Raw genomic sequence first — 14,716 nt, 5'->3', positions numbered from 1 at the left:
AAATTTATATAAAAATTAGCCAGGCATGGTGGCAAAATTACTGTGACGTATGTCACTTAAAATGTGTCCCTACTTTCTAAGTTATTACAATGTAGCCTTCTGACCAGCTCTGTTGTGTGGATACAGACAAAACCCCCAAAACTCAACAACTGTCCCCTGAAACTGAATGACTGTCTTGCATATATAAGACACTGTCACAAAGAAAGAATATGGCTGAATTACCAAGAATTAACAAAACAAAAAAACTCCTCTTTATGTACTTTATATTGAATTTAGGTAACTGCCCCAGCTAAGTTACCTCTAACAAAACTGTAAGCAGTGAATTCCTCACACACGGGTATCTCTCTGTGCTGCTTAGATGTCAATGTGTGCCTAGCACTTACCCCAAAGAGCAGGTACCTTCAGTTCTAGGTCAAGTGAGGGGTAGCAAGGAACCTGCTGCTGAACACAAACACATTTTTCTATTAGTTTGAGAAAAACAATGTACCACTTAAAAGCTAAATAACCAGTCCAAAAAGAAATGTAATTGAATTTGGACAATATTCATAAAAATTCACAGAAAAAAACTCAAGAAGAACAGACTTTATTTTTAACATAAAAGTTCTATTTTCTTGTGAGGCAGCAACAAGTGTTCAGGTACAGGGAATACATAAGTACAGCGTAACAATACCGATTACCATTGGAAATGCTGTTTTTTGAAAGAATTGTTAGAATAACAAAATGTTTTAAATCGTGTTTTAAAAAGAGTTACACAGCTTCCACAGAGACAAAAAATGGAGGGTTAAAAAAATTCTATTCTTCAACAAGACTGTATAAACAAAATGCTGTTCAGGGCTGCTCTGCTGATCAATTTGGTCAGAGTATAACTTAAACCTTAAAGTGCGGAGTTAAGCATTCTTAGCTTTATTTTGCAAATTCAGCACTTCCACTCATCTGGTTTTGAGACATCAAAATTCCAAGCACTAAGGAATGAATCTTAAGTTTACAATAGTAAAGTCAATGCAGTACTGGCAAATTTTCTTTTATTTTCCTTCACAAAAGAAAATCTTTATAACCCAGTCCTAGTCTTGGACATAGTGAAAGCTATAAATTCTGCCTTTTTTTACACTTTCTTTCAGTGAAAGCCAACCACTGAAAGTGGAGAAAAAGGACTTTCATGTTGTGAAATATTCCACAGTTAGCAAGAGCACCTTCTAAAAGACTGATTTGGACTGTGGTCATAAGTATGAAGTATAAGAAATATAAAACAAATTGAATAATCTAGTTGAAAAATAATCTTGACATCCATGCTCACCACGTGTAACCAAAGAGGCAAAACCGGTATTTTTAAAACACAGTTGCTTACAAAAGCCATGACAAGTAATAGACTCAGTCATGATCAGAAACAGTAAATTTATATAATTTTTATCATCACAAAGAAGAAATTGTTTAAAGATTTAAAAAAAACTAAGATTGACAAAGTGAATAACCAAATAGCTCCTTTCTCTGAAAGACACATGCTACCCATTTCTTTTAATGCAATGGAAGTAAATTTTTATAAAATTAAAAAATTTTAAATTATATTCCCATTGAAGCTATTCTATTTACCTTCTGTACAGTTTTCTACAGAATAACAATAATTATGGAGTGTAATTTTAGAAACCAACATTATGCATTCTATTGAGAGTGTCACATTTCACTGGAAAGCTGAAGACCCATTAAAAAAAAAAATCAACCACCAGGGAACTAAGGGTTAAATAAAACAGCTGAATAAACCTATGGTTAATGTTTTTTCAAGACTGTGATAAAGCTTACATGCTTAAAAATTAGCCCTTTGGCACTGGCAGTTAGAGTTGTTTTGTACCTTGTACCTTTTTTTTGAAATCTCAAGCTCTATTTCTCCCAAACCCCAGGGATCTGTCTGGTTGCCATACAATTCATTTACCTGCAAATTCACATTCTCCTTACAACCAAACATTAGACTAGAAGTTCTATTTATAAGACTGTAAATAATTGTGAAACTTGTTCTTCCATTCCAATTTTAAGTTACTTTAGATTAAGGATATATGAAACTCCACAGAAAGATATGAATTAGACAAATATGCACAACAGAGCAAAAGAGAAAACCTCTACAGCGTGGCATTCTAGTTCTAAAATGCCATTGTGACTAGCAAGGATGGAGATGGAAGAGGAACAGAAGTGCAAGGCCAGGAACACAGATTTAACAGAATTCAAGTCATCAAAAAACCAAAGTTTCTTTTTAAATAAATTGTTTTTAACTTCCTCTACCCCCATTCTGATTTCAGTTGTACCTTTTCTTCTGAACTTCTGATACAGCAGATACTCAGTGGTGATACAGTCAAGTTATAATGCATAACAAAGAAGGCAAAATAGCAAGGGTCTCAGTGAGAAAGTGTGGACCCCAAATAACTGAGCTTTTAATGACTGAGAAGCCATAACATACTAGTTCCAAATAAATTAGTTTTGGATTGAGAAACTACCAAAGTTCATCAATCCTACCATCTAAAACTTGACAGATTTATTCAAATGTTTGAATTTATCTGTTTTACCTCAATACATCTCGATTTTAAACTCAACAGGGCTTATTTTAAATTACTTAGATGTTTTAAAGGTACATGAGTATAAGAAGTCCTTTCCGAAGATTTATTGCTACCACTAGGTTTTCCTTGATAGAATATGTCTGGGTAAGCTGACATATTAACCTTCTAAACTGTATCCTTTTTATAAGGATTTAAAAACTTTTTCTGCCTATAATATGTATAGGAACAGTAAATTATTGCATTATAAAGTAGTATATGAAGATATGAAAAGGATGCTTTTATTCAGTACTGTTTACTGAAACTCACTTTTAAAAAGAGCTGTTCCTGGCCAGTGCGGTGGTTCACACCTGTAATCCCAACACTTTGGGAGGCCGAGACGAGCAGATCACCTGAGGCCGGGAGTTCGAGACCAGCCTGACCAACATGGTGAAACTCCATCTCTACTAAAAATACAAAATTAGCTGGGTGTGGTGGCACGTGCCTGTAATCCCAGCTACTTGGGAGGCTAAGGCAAGAGAATTGCTTGAACCCAGGAGACAGAGATTGCAGTGAACCGAGATCGCGCCATTGCACTCCAGCCTGGGCAACAAAAGTGAAACTCCATCTCAAAAAAAAAAAAAAAAAGCTGCTCCTTAATCTCACTACCATATATCCAGAAATCAAATACTGATACCATGTGATACTGGTAGTGATTTATATTAGGATGAGTCCAAATCAAAAACTGTATGGAGTTTTCAAAGGCGCTTACCATTCATACTCAAGTTCTTGTCTATTTTCCCCACTATGTGGATTGTTAGGGGGTAAATGCGCAAAATCTGTAGGCAACAAATCTCAGGGCCAACCACCACCACAAAGAAAATGTCAGTCACAGGATTCTGCGGCTACAGTTCGGATCACTATCCACCGGATTACACTCCTGGCAAACTACTAGCCCGACCAAATCCACAAGACAACAACATCACAAGGGCAAAGGAGGAAATCCATGCACAGCCATTTCAGGATCTCTTTGGGGCTATGATACAGTGATGATTAAAGGTAGAATAACACCTGTGGTGAAGGAAGGAGAGCGTGTGATATTATATATATATCACAGAAAACCAAAGGGGCTCCTTACTCTTAGCTATCAATCAACACTGGATAGTTTCCTTTCGGCTCACTGACTTTTAAATCAAGTTCCAATATGGGTGAAAACATATTAAAGCACTTGTCTTCGGACTACAATTTTTCTGACCACATGGTGAAATGTGTACAAGAGTAGTGAAGAAACAGCAGTTATACAAATATTTCACCCAAAGCACAAACTTTTGACATCAAAAAACATAAATCACATAATGTACGAATATTGCTTTTTATCTCTTTTTATATATACTTGTTCAATGCATTTACCTATCAATCCTTGTTTGGGAGAAGAACATAGTCATGAGATTAAGATTGCTGGGAAAACATCAACAATCCCTTTGGTCCCAAAGCTGAAAACAGCTGAGAAAAGCACACATCTAGAAAGGGAACAAGAAACAGAGGCCACCAAAGAAACTTTTGAACATCCTGTTTGCTACGTTTCAGAAAATGTAACATTGGTATATTATAAAATAGTCATTTTCATAGAAAAGATGGTTCTTGCAGCATCAGTCACATCTCCCTTTAGGAATCATGTTGGCAAGGATCAGGGGTGTGTGTGTGTGTGTGTGTGTGTGTGTGTGTGTGTGTGTGTGTGTTTTAAAGAAGTCTAATTCGAAAACAAAAACGTGATATTGTCTCTCCAAAGGTAAAGAATGAGACCTTTCTTGTTGCAATCAGTGCTTTGATAAAAAGCAGGCTAAGCACTGAGGGTTGGCGTTCACAAGTCAGGCAGAGCCATCATGGGGGATCCTTTCTTCCAGAAGCCTCACCGTCACATGTCACTGGAGAGCTGGAGCACACCACAGCTGGCCAGAAGTGCACGATGCCATCAGAGTCCAGTGATCTGAGGAGGTTTCCAATTTCCCAGAACAACAGCCACTTTGCACTGTGACCTATCCTTCAGCTTCCTCAATTGGTTCTGGTGGTGGGAGTAGAGAAGCTGATGGCATGACTGTACTTGTTCCTCGAGAGACTCGGTCTTGCTCTGTGTTTGTAGACAGGGAGGCCACAGCAATAGGCTGCAGCAGAGTGGTTGCCATGCCAGTGGTGACTGTCAGGCTGTGGCCAGAGCCCTTGAGTGTAAGATCTGGGGTGGGAAGGAGTGGCTTGAGGATGCTGACGAGGCAGAAAGCAGATCCACTTTTAGGAATGAAATTCACCTTGTTTTTGTCAGGACAATAAAAGGCTGGGATTTCATGAAGCTGTTTTGGCCTAGACACAGAACAGACAACCCAATGCTTTTAAGTCACAGAACTTTAATAAAAAAAAACAACAACAACAACAAAAAAAAAAACTTGGAAACAAGCTCTTTTATTTTTAAAAAACAGTTAACTTACAGCACAGAAAAGGAATTTAAAACTCAAGCTCTGTCAAAAGCTTCAAACACCAAGGACCAAAGTGCTATCTGACACAGGATTCAACATATGTATCTTAGAATGCAAGAAGCCCCCATCATCAATGCTGCTTTCAGTTCCCTCGACAGCCCTGTTACCATGCAGGCAGCTCAGCCCCATGAGCACTGCATGTAATGAAGAGCTAAGACAGTCAAGGGAATAATGCATTTCCTATAGCAAAAGAAAATCTAGATGTTTAAAGACATGTATGCCTTTATGTATGGTATATTCCACGGCCATGATTTTTCCCAAGGTCTATAGTATACTGGAAGGAGGCAGTAAGGAAATCAAAGATATACAATGTCCATCTTTTGCTAAGTTCCACCATTGCATGACTAAAACTATGGCAGGCATGGCTTTTCTCTTCAAGTGCTTGTAAAAATCTCTTTGATGGAAACAATTCTTTGAATTAACCATGATAGTTTTCTGAGCAATATAATATAAATGTGAAATCAAAATAAAAACTCCTTTGCTTTGAAAGTTTAATTATTAAAGTGTTTTCTGAGCAATATAATATAAATGTGAAATCAAAATAAAAACTCCTTTGCTTTGAAAGTTTTTTATTAAAGCCAAATTCTTCCCTTTTCCTAGGTCCTCCTGAAAACCCAAATTGTTGAAAAAGATATTGGTATTAATGGTATTTCATGAAAATTAAAAGTATAAAAAAACTACATTGTTAAAGTAACACGGAAATGCCAAAAAACTAAGGTGGGAGAACCTAAATAAATCAAGACTTAGGTTGATTCTCATCTCTTCCAATGACATTAAAAATCTAAATCAGTCAGCCGTGTTGGTTCACTAATTCTACAACTTTGGGATTCTGAGCGGGGAGGCTTACTTGAACCCAGGAGTTCCAGACCAGCCTGGGCAACATAGTGAGACCTCGTCTTTATAAAAACCTTTAAAAACAATAGTGTGGTGGCATGCACCTGTAGCCCCAGCTACTTGGGAGGCTGAGATGGGAGGATAGCTTGACCCTGGGAGGTGGAGGTTGTAGTGAGCCATAATTGGGCCACTGCACTCCAGCCTGGGCAGCAGAGCAAGACCCTGTCTCAAAAAAACAAAAACCAAAACAAAAACAAAAACAAAAAAAATCTAAATCTTCAATAAAAATGCAAGTGTGCACTAAATTCTGAGGATACAAAGTTGAAACAATCCACAAGGAGGAGAGGACTAAATTTATAGTTCTTGTGGAGTGAGGAGTGATGGGGACAGAGCTGTGTTTCAACATAACTAGCTGCCTTTATAATCTTGGGTATATGATGCATTTAAAACATTATTCAGAGAAGGGATCCACAAGCTTTACCAGACAGACTACCAAAGTTGTCCACAGCACAGAAGAGGTTAAGACCTCCACAAGAGAATCTAACAGGCATGATAACAAAGGTTTATAAAAAAGTTTAGAAGTAGCACAAGGGGGTGGATAACCTGTGGCCTGTAGGAAGAGGGAGGGTTTGGTAGCAACCTCCCGAGCTGGGTTTTGAAGAATGAGTAAACAGCAGATGGGGAGTGGACACCAAAAAGATGTGTGTTCCAAGTAGACAATGATTAGGTGGGCAGATTTTATTAACAGTGAACACTATGGAGAGCTTTGGCAAACATAACAATTCAGAACAAAGAAAAATACATCATGTAAGTTATGTTCAACTTGGGCACTATTCTTTGCTGAATAGTTGAGTACTTTTAGTGCCACAAGTATATCTGGGTATATTACTGATAAGAACAACACACACCCTTCTATTTTTACTGTCTGAGAGCATGATTTTCAATACACTGAACATGAGGAAGGTGAGGTTATGTTTCCATAATGAAATAATGCCTAAATTTTCCTTTGAGGACAGAATTACCAAAGTTAACTTTCATTCTTGTAAAATGAAAAATTTCTTGTAGAAAATGAAAAGGCAAGTTAATTTTAACACTTCCATCCAAATGAGGCCTAAAAATTTTCATTAACTTATTTGTTTGAGGTTATCTTCTTAAAAATGACTTAAGATGGCCAGGCACGGTGGCTCACGCCTGTAATCCCAGCACCTTGGGAGGTCAAGGTGGGAAGATAATGAGGTCAGGAGATCGAGACCATCCTGGCTAACACAGTGAAACCCCGTCTCTACTAAAAATATAAAAAACTAGCCAGGCATGGTGGCGGGCGCCTGTAGTCCCAGCTACTCGGGAAGCTGAGGCAGGAGAATGGTGTGAACCCAGGAGGCGGAGCTTGCAGGGAGCAGAGATCGCGCCACTGCACTCTAGCCTGGGCAACAGAGAGAGACTCTGTCTCATAAAAAAAAAAAAAAAAAAAAAAAGACTTAAGACTTGTGGCTGCTAATAGGTCTCTGGGATGAAACTTGACATTTCTGAAGTATAAGCTTCCTGATTTAGATAAAGTTTTTGATCTGGAATTGTTTTTTTAATGACAGGAATCTAAAAGACCATTTAACTTCCTTGCAGATTTCATGAAAACAGACTTACGATATACCTCACACAAAATAATGTAAACAGTAATAATTTGTCTAACTGATCAGATCAGGAAACAGAACATTAACACCAATATAACATAAAGCACCAAAAAAACTCTCCTTGTGCCTTCTTCCTGTCATTACCCCAACCCACCAAGAAGAATCACTTTCCTAACCTCTGTGGCTTCCAAGAGTGCATTATCCAAGAAAAACACGACCCACCACAGGATATGTGACCTACACGTATGCTAGTTGAAGCTGCAAATACTAACGTTACTTCAAAGCATTCTTCAACTTACAAACCATACACAGAAAGAAAATAAAATCTCAAGCTATTTATAAATTTTTACTTTTTCTTAAGCAGTTATTCCAAAAGGCTTGTGTCTCAAAGTAGATATAACTAAAAAATGCCTCTATATTGCAAAGAAGCCATAATGTGTAAGAATCTAAGGACTTCATTGGCTGGGATCAGGAAAGAGTATATTCAACTTCATTAAAAAGGACTAAGTACAGATGACATGGCTACGGTATGTGCTATTATCAAAAAGATTATAGAGACAGAAGTACAAAATCTGGTTTTGTCCTTTTTGGGCCCAAATCCAACCACCTGTTTTCTTTCAGGTAAACAGATACATTTCTTTTTTTTTTTTTTTTTTTTTTTTTTTGAGACGGAGTCTCGCTCTGTCGCCCAGGCTGGAGTGCAGTGGCCGGATCTCAGCTCACTGCAAGCTCCGCCGCCCGAGTTTACACCATTCTCCTGTCTCAGCCTCCCGAGTAGCTGGGACTACAGGCGCCCGCCACCTCGCCCGGCTAGTTTTTTTGTATTTTTTAGTAGAGACGGGGTTTCACCGTGTTAGCCAGGATGGTCTTGATCTCCTGACCTCGTGATCCGCCCGTCTCGGCCTCCCAAAGTGCTGGGATTACAGGCTTGAGCCACTGTGCCCGGCCAGTAAACAGATACATTTCTAGAAATCAGAGATCACTCCTTACCCCATCCTGACCCCCCAGTTCAGGTCAGAGTTAGTACTTTAAAGCAAAAGTAAGACTTACTGAGAAAAGTATTCTTAAAAGAATGCCTAAAGCTGAAATATTATATCGGGACCAGCAATCCACTTTTGCTTTAATGGTAGTGTGCACAGTGGTTATTGCTCTAATTTTGACATATCTAGGACAAAAAGAGACTAATTTTTTAAAAAGACTTTGAGTAACTTCTTCTATTGACAAAAAGTTAAAATTACTTCTTAGATATCCACTCTTAGTTACTACTGCTAATTTGTCTTTGGAACATAATTAAAATATTAATAGTGTATTTGTGTTACACAGTCTTTCTACCAGTAAAATGTATAATAAACATTACATTAAAAAAAAATAGGTTTACCTTCTACTAACAGATCAATGTGCCATAAAACATGTAATATGACTGGGCATGGTGGCTCATGCCACCAACCCAACAAATATTTAAAGTCATTTCTTAAAAACAATCAAAATGTTTTGGAGTCAAGCAACCAAATCTCTACATTTAGCACTTGGGCAAATCCTAAGGGCCAGTGAGTAAATCAAAGAGCTCAACTCAGGCCAGACACAGTGGCTCATGCCTATAATCCCAGCACTTTAGGAGGTCAAGGAAGGTGGATCACTTGAGCCCAGGAGTTCAAGACCAGCCTGGGCACATGCCAAAACCCCATCTCTAGAAAAACTAGCTGGGTGTGGTGGCGGATGCCTGTAGTCTCAGCTAATTGGGAGGCTGAGGTGAGAGGATTGCCTGGGCCCGGGGAGGTTGAGGCTGCAGTGGGCTGTTGACTGCAACACTGCACTCCAGCCTGGGTGACAGAGAACCTGTCTCAGCAGGATTGGCGGTGGAGGGGGGCAGGCACAACTCCAAAAAAGTACATTTGGGCCAACAGATTTTTACCTAATAGAATAAGCCCATTTCTGCTTTCCAGTTCCAAAATAGTGGTAAAGAAGCACATGGTTCCACTCCCTGCCACAGAAAACCAAAAACAAATATGTATTACTGAGATTATTACTAGCAATATCCAAGAACTCAAACATGAAGAGACAGTTCCTGGGGCCACAGAGAAGTGAAAAAACTGAGAATCAGATTTCCACATGTGTGACAACCCTACCCTCATTCTGCCCAGCACAATTCATGATTTCTACACCAGAAAAAGTGAGACTGGGGTAGACAACCAGCTTCCCCACAATCCTGGGTTCCCTGACAAGACACTGCCTTAACCCATGGGAAACATGGTAAATACATGAAAGGAAAAATATCCCCGAGGAAAGGCGAAGACAAAGACGGGAGGCAGAAATGCCATCCTCAGCCCTGGAAACTCTGCTGTGGAATTCGGTGAAAGGAGATGCCACATCACAGTGGTTCGGCAGCACCACACAGGTTCCTTCGGCAGGAACTCCGACCTAGCTTTCCCAGGCTGCTGAGAGCATTGGGACCTCCCTGCTTCAGGAGCAGCAGCCTTTAGGTTGTTTACTAGACTCATGTGGACCTCTGTTTAAGGCGCCACCCAGAGCCAAAAAGGAGGCAGCGATCTAGCAGTGAAGAATCTGTAAGCAAATATATGTAACAAAAACCAAAACAAGCCAGACAGAGAAAACTAGAATAAATAATCCTTCAATGCAAAGACAAACTTAAATCCACAAGAATAAACAGGGAACCATGACCTCCTTAAATGGACAAAGCAAAGAACCAGTGACTGATGCTAATGAGACACCAATATGTGAATTTGCTAACCAATAATTCAAAATAGCAGTCTTAAGAAAACTCAGTGATCTCCAAGATAACACAGAAAAACAATTCAGAAATTTATCAAATAAATTTAACAAAGAGACTGAAATAATTTTTAAAAATCAAACAAATCTTAGAACTGAGAAATACATTTGCAGAACTAAAAAATTCATTAGAGGATCTAAACAGATGAATCAAACAGGAAAGAATTGGTGAGCTTGAAGCCAGGCTATTTGGAAATATACAGTCAGAGGAGAAAAAAGGGAAAAGAATGAAAAGGAACAAAGACCATCTACAAGATACAGAAAATTACCTCAAAAGACCAAATCTAGGAATTATTGTTTTTCAAGAGGGAGTCAAATGATAGCAAAGGGGTAGAAAGCTTATTCTCAGAAGTAGTAACAGAAAACTTTCCAAAACCTGAGAAAGATATAAATACCCAGGTACAGGAAGGTCAGGGAACACCAAACAGCTTTGACCCAAAAACAACTACCCCAAGACATAAAATAATCAAACATTCAAAGTCAAGGACAAAGAGAAGATCCTAAAAGCAGCAAGAGGAAAGAAGCAAACAACATATAAAGGAGCTCCAATTTGTCTGGCAACAGACTTCTCAATGGAAACTATACAGGCCAGAAAGGAGTGGAACATGATTTCCACACCAGTGAAAACAATGACCTAATTTCTTAAGAATACTCATGAAAAAGTATAAGCCAGTATTTTCATATTGGGCAGAAAAATCATCTGAGCTACTTGATAAAGATGCAGAGGTCATGTCCTACGTCCATATTTACCCATACATTAAGTCTGGGGTAGGGTCTTGTAATCTACAGTTTCTACTAACTCCCCAGGTGATTATAATGCAGGGAATCCATGGAACAAATCTGCTATAAAACTGGCTTAAACTCTCAGCTAGTACCACTTAAAACTTATAGGCTAATATGGTGAAAAAACCTAAAATAAGCAGTTGCTAAAACAAGAGTTTTCAATTACAGTCACAGAAGCAGATAGGAGACTGGTGTTTCCTACTAGAGAAGTTAAAGGGATTCAAAACCAATGCTCTTTGTGTGGTTACATTATTCAGAATTCAGGTTAAAGGAAGCACTGACAAGAAAGCACATAAGAGAAACAAAAGAATGCCTTTTTTTTTTTTTTTTTTTGGTTTGAGACAGTCTCCCTCTGTCATCCAGGCTGGAGTGCTATGGCACAATCTTGGCTCAGTGCAATCTCCACCTCCCAGGTTCAAGCAATTTTCCCGCCTCAGCCTCCCGAGTAGCTGGGATTATTACAGGCGTGCGCCACTGCGCCCAGCTAATTTTTGTATTTTTAATAGAGATGGTGTTTCACCATGTTGGCCAGGCTGGTCTCGAACTCCTGACCTCAGTGATCCACCCACCTTGGTCTCCCAAAGTGCTGGGATTACAGGCATGAGCCACCACGCCCAGCCTAGAATGCCATATTTCAAATCACTCCAAGATGTTCATGATAAAAGACGATGACAAACTGTGTGAACTGCAAAAGGCTGGACAATCTCCACGTTGTATTTCAGGATTCGCAGTAAGAAAAAGCCAAAAAGGGTGGCTTTCAGACTTGGCAACCACAGTGAAATTAGACGGCGAGGGCTAAACACTGTCATCGTATCTCCAAATAACATTCTTCAGCTAATTTGCTCAATCTCACACAAACCTCACACCCTTAGTCATCACTTATAAAGCAAGGAGTCACAGGCTGTATACTTTCTGGGCGACTTACGAGTTTAAAATAGGAGTGGTGGGCCGGGCGCGGTGGCTCAAGCCTGTAATCCCAGCACTTTGGGAGGCCGAGACGGGTGGATCACGAGGTCAGGAGATCGAGACCATCCTGGCTAACCCGGTGAAACCCCGTCTCTACTAAAAAAAAATAAAAAAATAAAAAAAATAAAAAAATAAAATAGGAGTGGCTGACTAGAGTACCAGCCAAAAGAAGTATGTGAATATAGGTGATCACATACCAAGGGCACTAGATACTACTGTTAGTTTAAAATCCTTCTTAGGCCGGGCGTGGTGGCTCATGCCTGTAATCCCCACCCTTTGGGAGGCCAAGGTGGGTGGATCACGAGGTCAGGTGATCGAGACCATCCTGGCTAACACAGTGAAACCCCGTCTCTACTAAAAATGCAAAAAATTAGCCGGGCGTGGTGGCGGGCACCTGTAGTCCCAGCCACTCAGGAGGCTGAGGCAGGAGAATGGAGTGAACCAGGGAGGTGGAGCTTGCAGTGAGACGAGATTGCGCCACTGCACTCCAGGCTGGGCGACGGAGTGAGACTCTTTCTCAAAAAAAAAAAAAAAAAATCCTGCTTAGATTATCTTCCTCACAGTGAGGTAGGGGTGTGTGTGTGTATTTTAAATGTATTTATGAGAATGGATCTTGCTATGTTGCCCAGACTAGCCTCCTTGAAAGAATGGAACCACACTAGGTGAGATTCATGGTCTATCTGGAATAAATATACTGCTAAATTCAACATGTAAACATGACTGGATACATGTCACAAATGACAACCACAGAAGACGTTTTGCAGACAACTAAGGAAATTTGAATAACAAATGGGTATTAGCTGATATTAAGCATTACTGTCAATATTCTAAGGTGTGATAATCATACTGTGGCTACACAGCAGTACTGTGGTAACTTTTAGTAAATACTGCAAAATGTTAGCTATTATCTAATCTGGGTTGTAGATATATGAATGATCACTATACTATTCTTTCAGCTTACTTAAAAATGCTGATAATAGGCTGGGCACAGTGGCCCATGCCTGTAATCCCAGCACTTCAGGAGGCTGAGGCAGGAGGATTGCTTGTGCCCAGGAGTTTGGGACCAGCCTGGACAACACAGTGAGACCCTGTCTCTCCAAACTTTAAAAAATTAGCCAGGCTAGGCCAGGTGCAGTGGCTCACACTTGTAATCCCAACACTTTGGTAGGCCAAGGCGGGCAGATCACAGGGTCAGGAGATCGAGACCATCCTGGCCAATGCGGTGAAACCTCGCCTCTACTAAAAATATAAAAAATTAGCCAGGCGTGGTTGTGGGTGCCTATGGTCCCAGCTACTCGGGAAGCTGCGGCAGGAGAATGGCGTGAACCCAGGAAGCAGAGATTGCAGTGAGCCGAGATTGTGGCACTGTACTCCAGCCTGGGCGTCAGAGTGAGACTCCATCTCCAAAAAAAAAAAAAAAAAAAAAAAAAAAACACACACACACACACACAATTAGCCAGGCTAGTGGCGTGCATCTGTATTCCCAGCTACTTGGGAGGTTGAGGCGGGAAGATCACTGGAGCCTAGGAGGTAGAGGTTGCAGTGTGACCTGTGACTGCATTAGTGCAGTCCAGCCTAGGTGACAGAGTGAGATCCTATCTCAAAAAAAAGCTCATAATAGTTTTTTTTGCGGGGTGGTGGAAGGGATACTTACGAGCATTCCTCAAAGACTTTGACCCTTTCACAGCCCTCAGGAGGTTCCCTTTTGAACATATAACTGTTGTTAGGTTTTGGTGAGGTTGCATATTTGGGCAAAGGAGAATTGTTCCCATTCTCTGCAAGAAATGACACATTAGATTACTAAAAAATACAACTACATAAATATACAGTCATACTACATTTAATTGTTCTTGGACTAGCCCACCGTGAACTACTTGAGGGCAGGAACAGTGCTTTCTTCATCAAGGAGATAATGTTTGTTAAATAAATGCATATACAAATAAAATATTTATTTCACTTCCACTTACAATTACCACAGCCTAGGCCTGTATCACATAACCCTCAGTAGTGAACACTGACCTGGCTGGCTGCCTTATTTCTACTCTATACAAAACAAATGCACTCAAACACTACTTCCATTTTTCCCAGTACAAATATCTGAAATGGTTCTTCACTGGTTGCTGATGATTAATTCTTGGGCTGCGCCTCAGCATTTCTCAGTTCAATTTCTCTGTCCTCTGGTTACAATCTTTGCTCCAAGTAGTCAGAGCCACCGGATGCCAAACATTTTTTTTGGCCTATGAATTTCCCCTTACCTAAAAGGGGTAAGTTCTGTTTATTTTCCAAAAGGTTCTTCAAAGTCTGGCTCTGATTCAAGTTTTTTGAAGTCTTTCTAAATTAACCCTAACAGGAGGAACATTTCTTTACTCTGATATTATTTAGTGCTGATATCCTCAATTTATATTAACTTAAAAATTTTAATATGTTAAATGTCTGTTCTAAATTTTCAGTCTGTACCAGCTAAGCTACAAACTCCTTGCTGGCAGCAGCACTACAGCCCAGTTTTCCTACAAAAGAAATTCACAGAGGCCAACCAGCTACTAAAATCAAATGGATCAGGACACATTTATTGAGTTTATTTACAGACTTTCTACATGTTATTGATGTAGAAGTAGAAAATACGGGAAATCAAGGGACAGATTTTATCTGACCCATGTTTTATCAGACCCAGAAG

At 39.7% G+C, this 14,716-nt stretch overlaps 1 protein-coding gene across 2 annotated transcripts in view; it reads right to left on the bottom strand.

Annotated features, from left to right (window-relative positions):
• Nucleotides 1–14,716, bottom strand: part of FAM117B (family with sequence similarity 117 member B) — a 139,457-nt gene that overhangs the window by 151 nt on the left and 124,590 nt on the right. The window contains exons 7-8 of one of the 2 annotated variants that reach the window (XM_015110678.3): nucleotides 13,697–13,817; nucleotides 568–4,871 (exon numbers count right to left, since the gene is read on the bottom strand). In XM_015110678.3, coding sequence (XP_014966164.2) covers nucleotides 4,553–4,871; nucleotides 13,697–13,817 — 440 coding nt within the window. In that variant the 3' untranslated portion in view covers nucleotides 568–4,552. Of the gene's footprint in view, nucleotides 1–567; nucleotides 4,872–13,696; nucleotides 13,818–14,716 lie in introns of those variants that run through there. The other variant, XM_077957380.1, reaches the window with a different exon arrangement.

Source organism: Macaca mulatta, chromosome 12 (genome assembly GCF_049350105.2).
Source record: "Macaca mulatta isolate MMU2019108-1 chromosome 12, T2T-MMU8v2.0, whole genome shotgun sequence".
Classification (NCBI taxonomy): Eukaryota; Metazoa; Chordata; class Mammalia; order Primates; family Cercopithecidae; genus Macaca; species Macaca mulatta.
The sequence above is the reverse complement of the archived record's forward strand: the minus strand, read 5'-3'. Positions and strand labels throughout refer to the sequence as shown.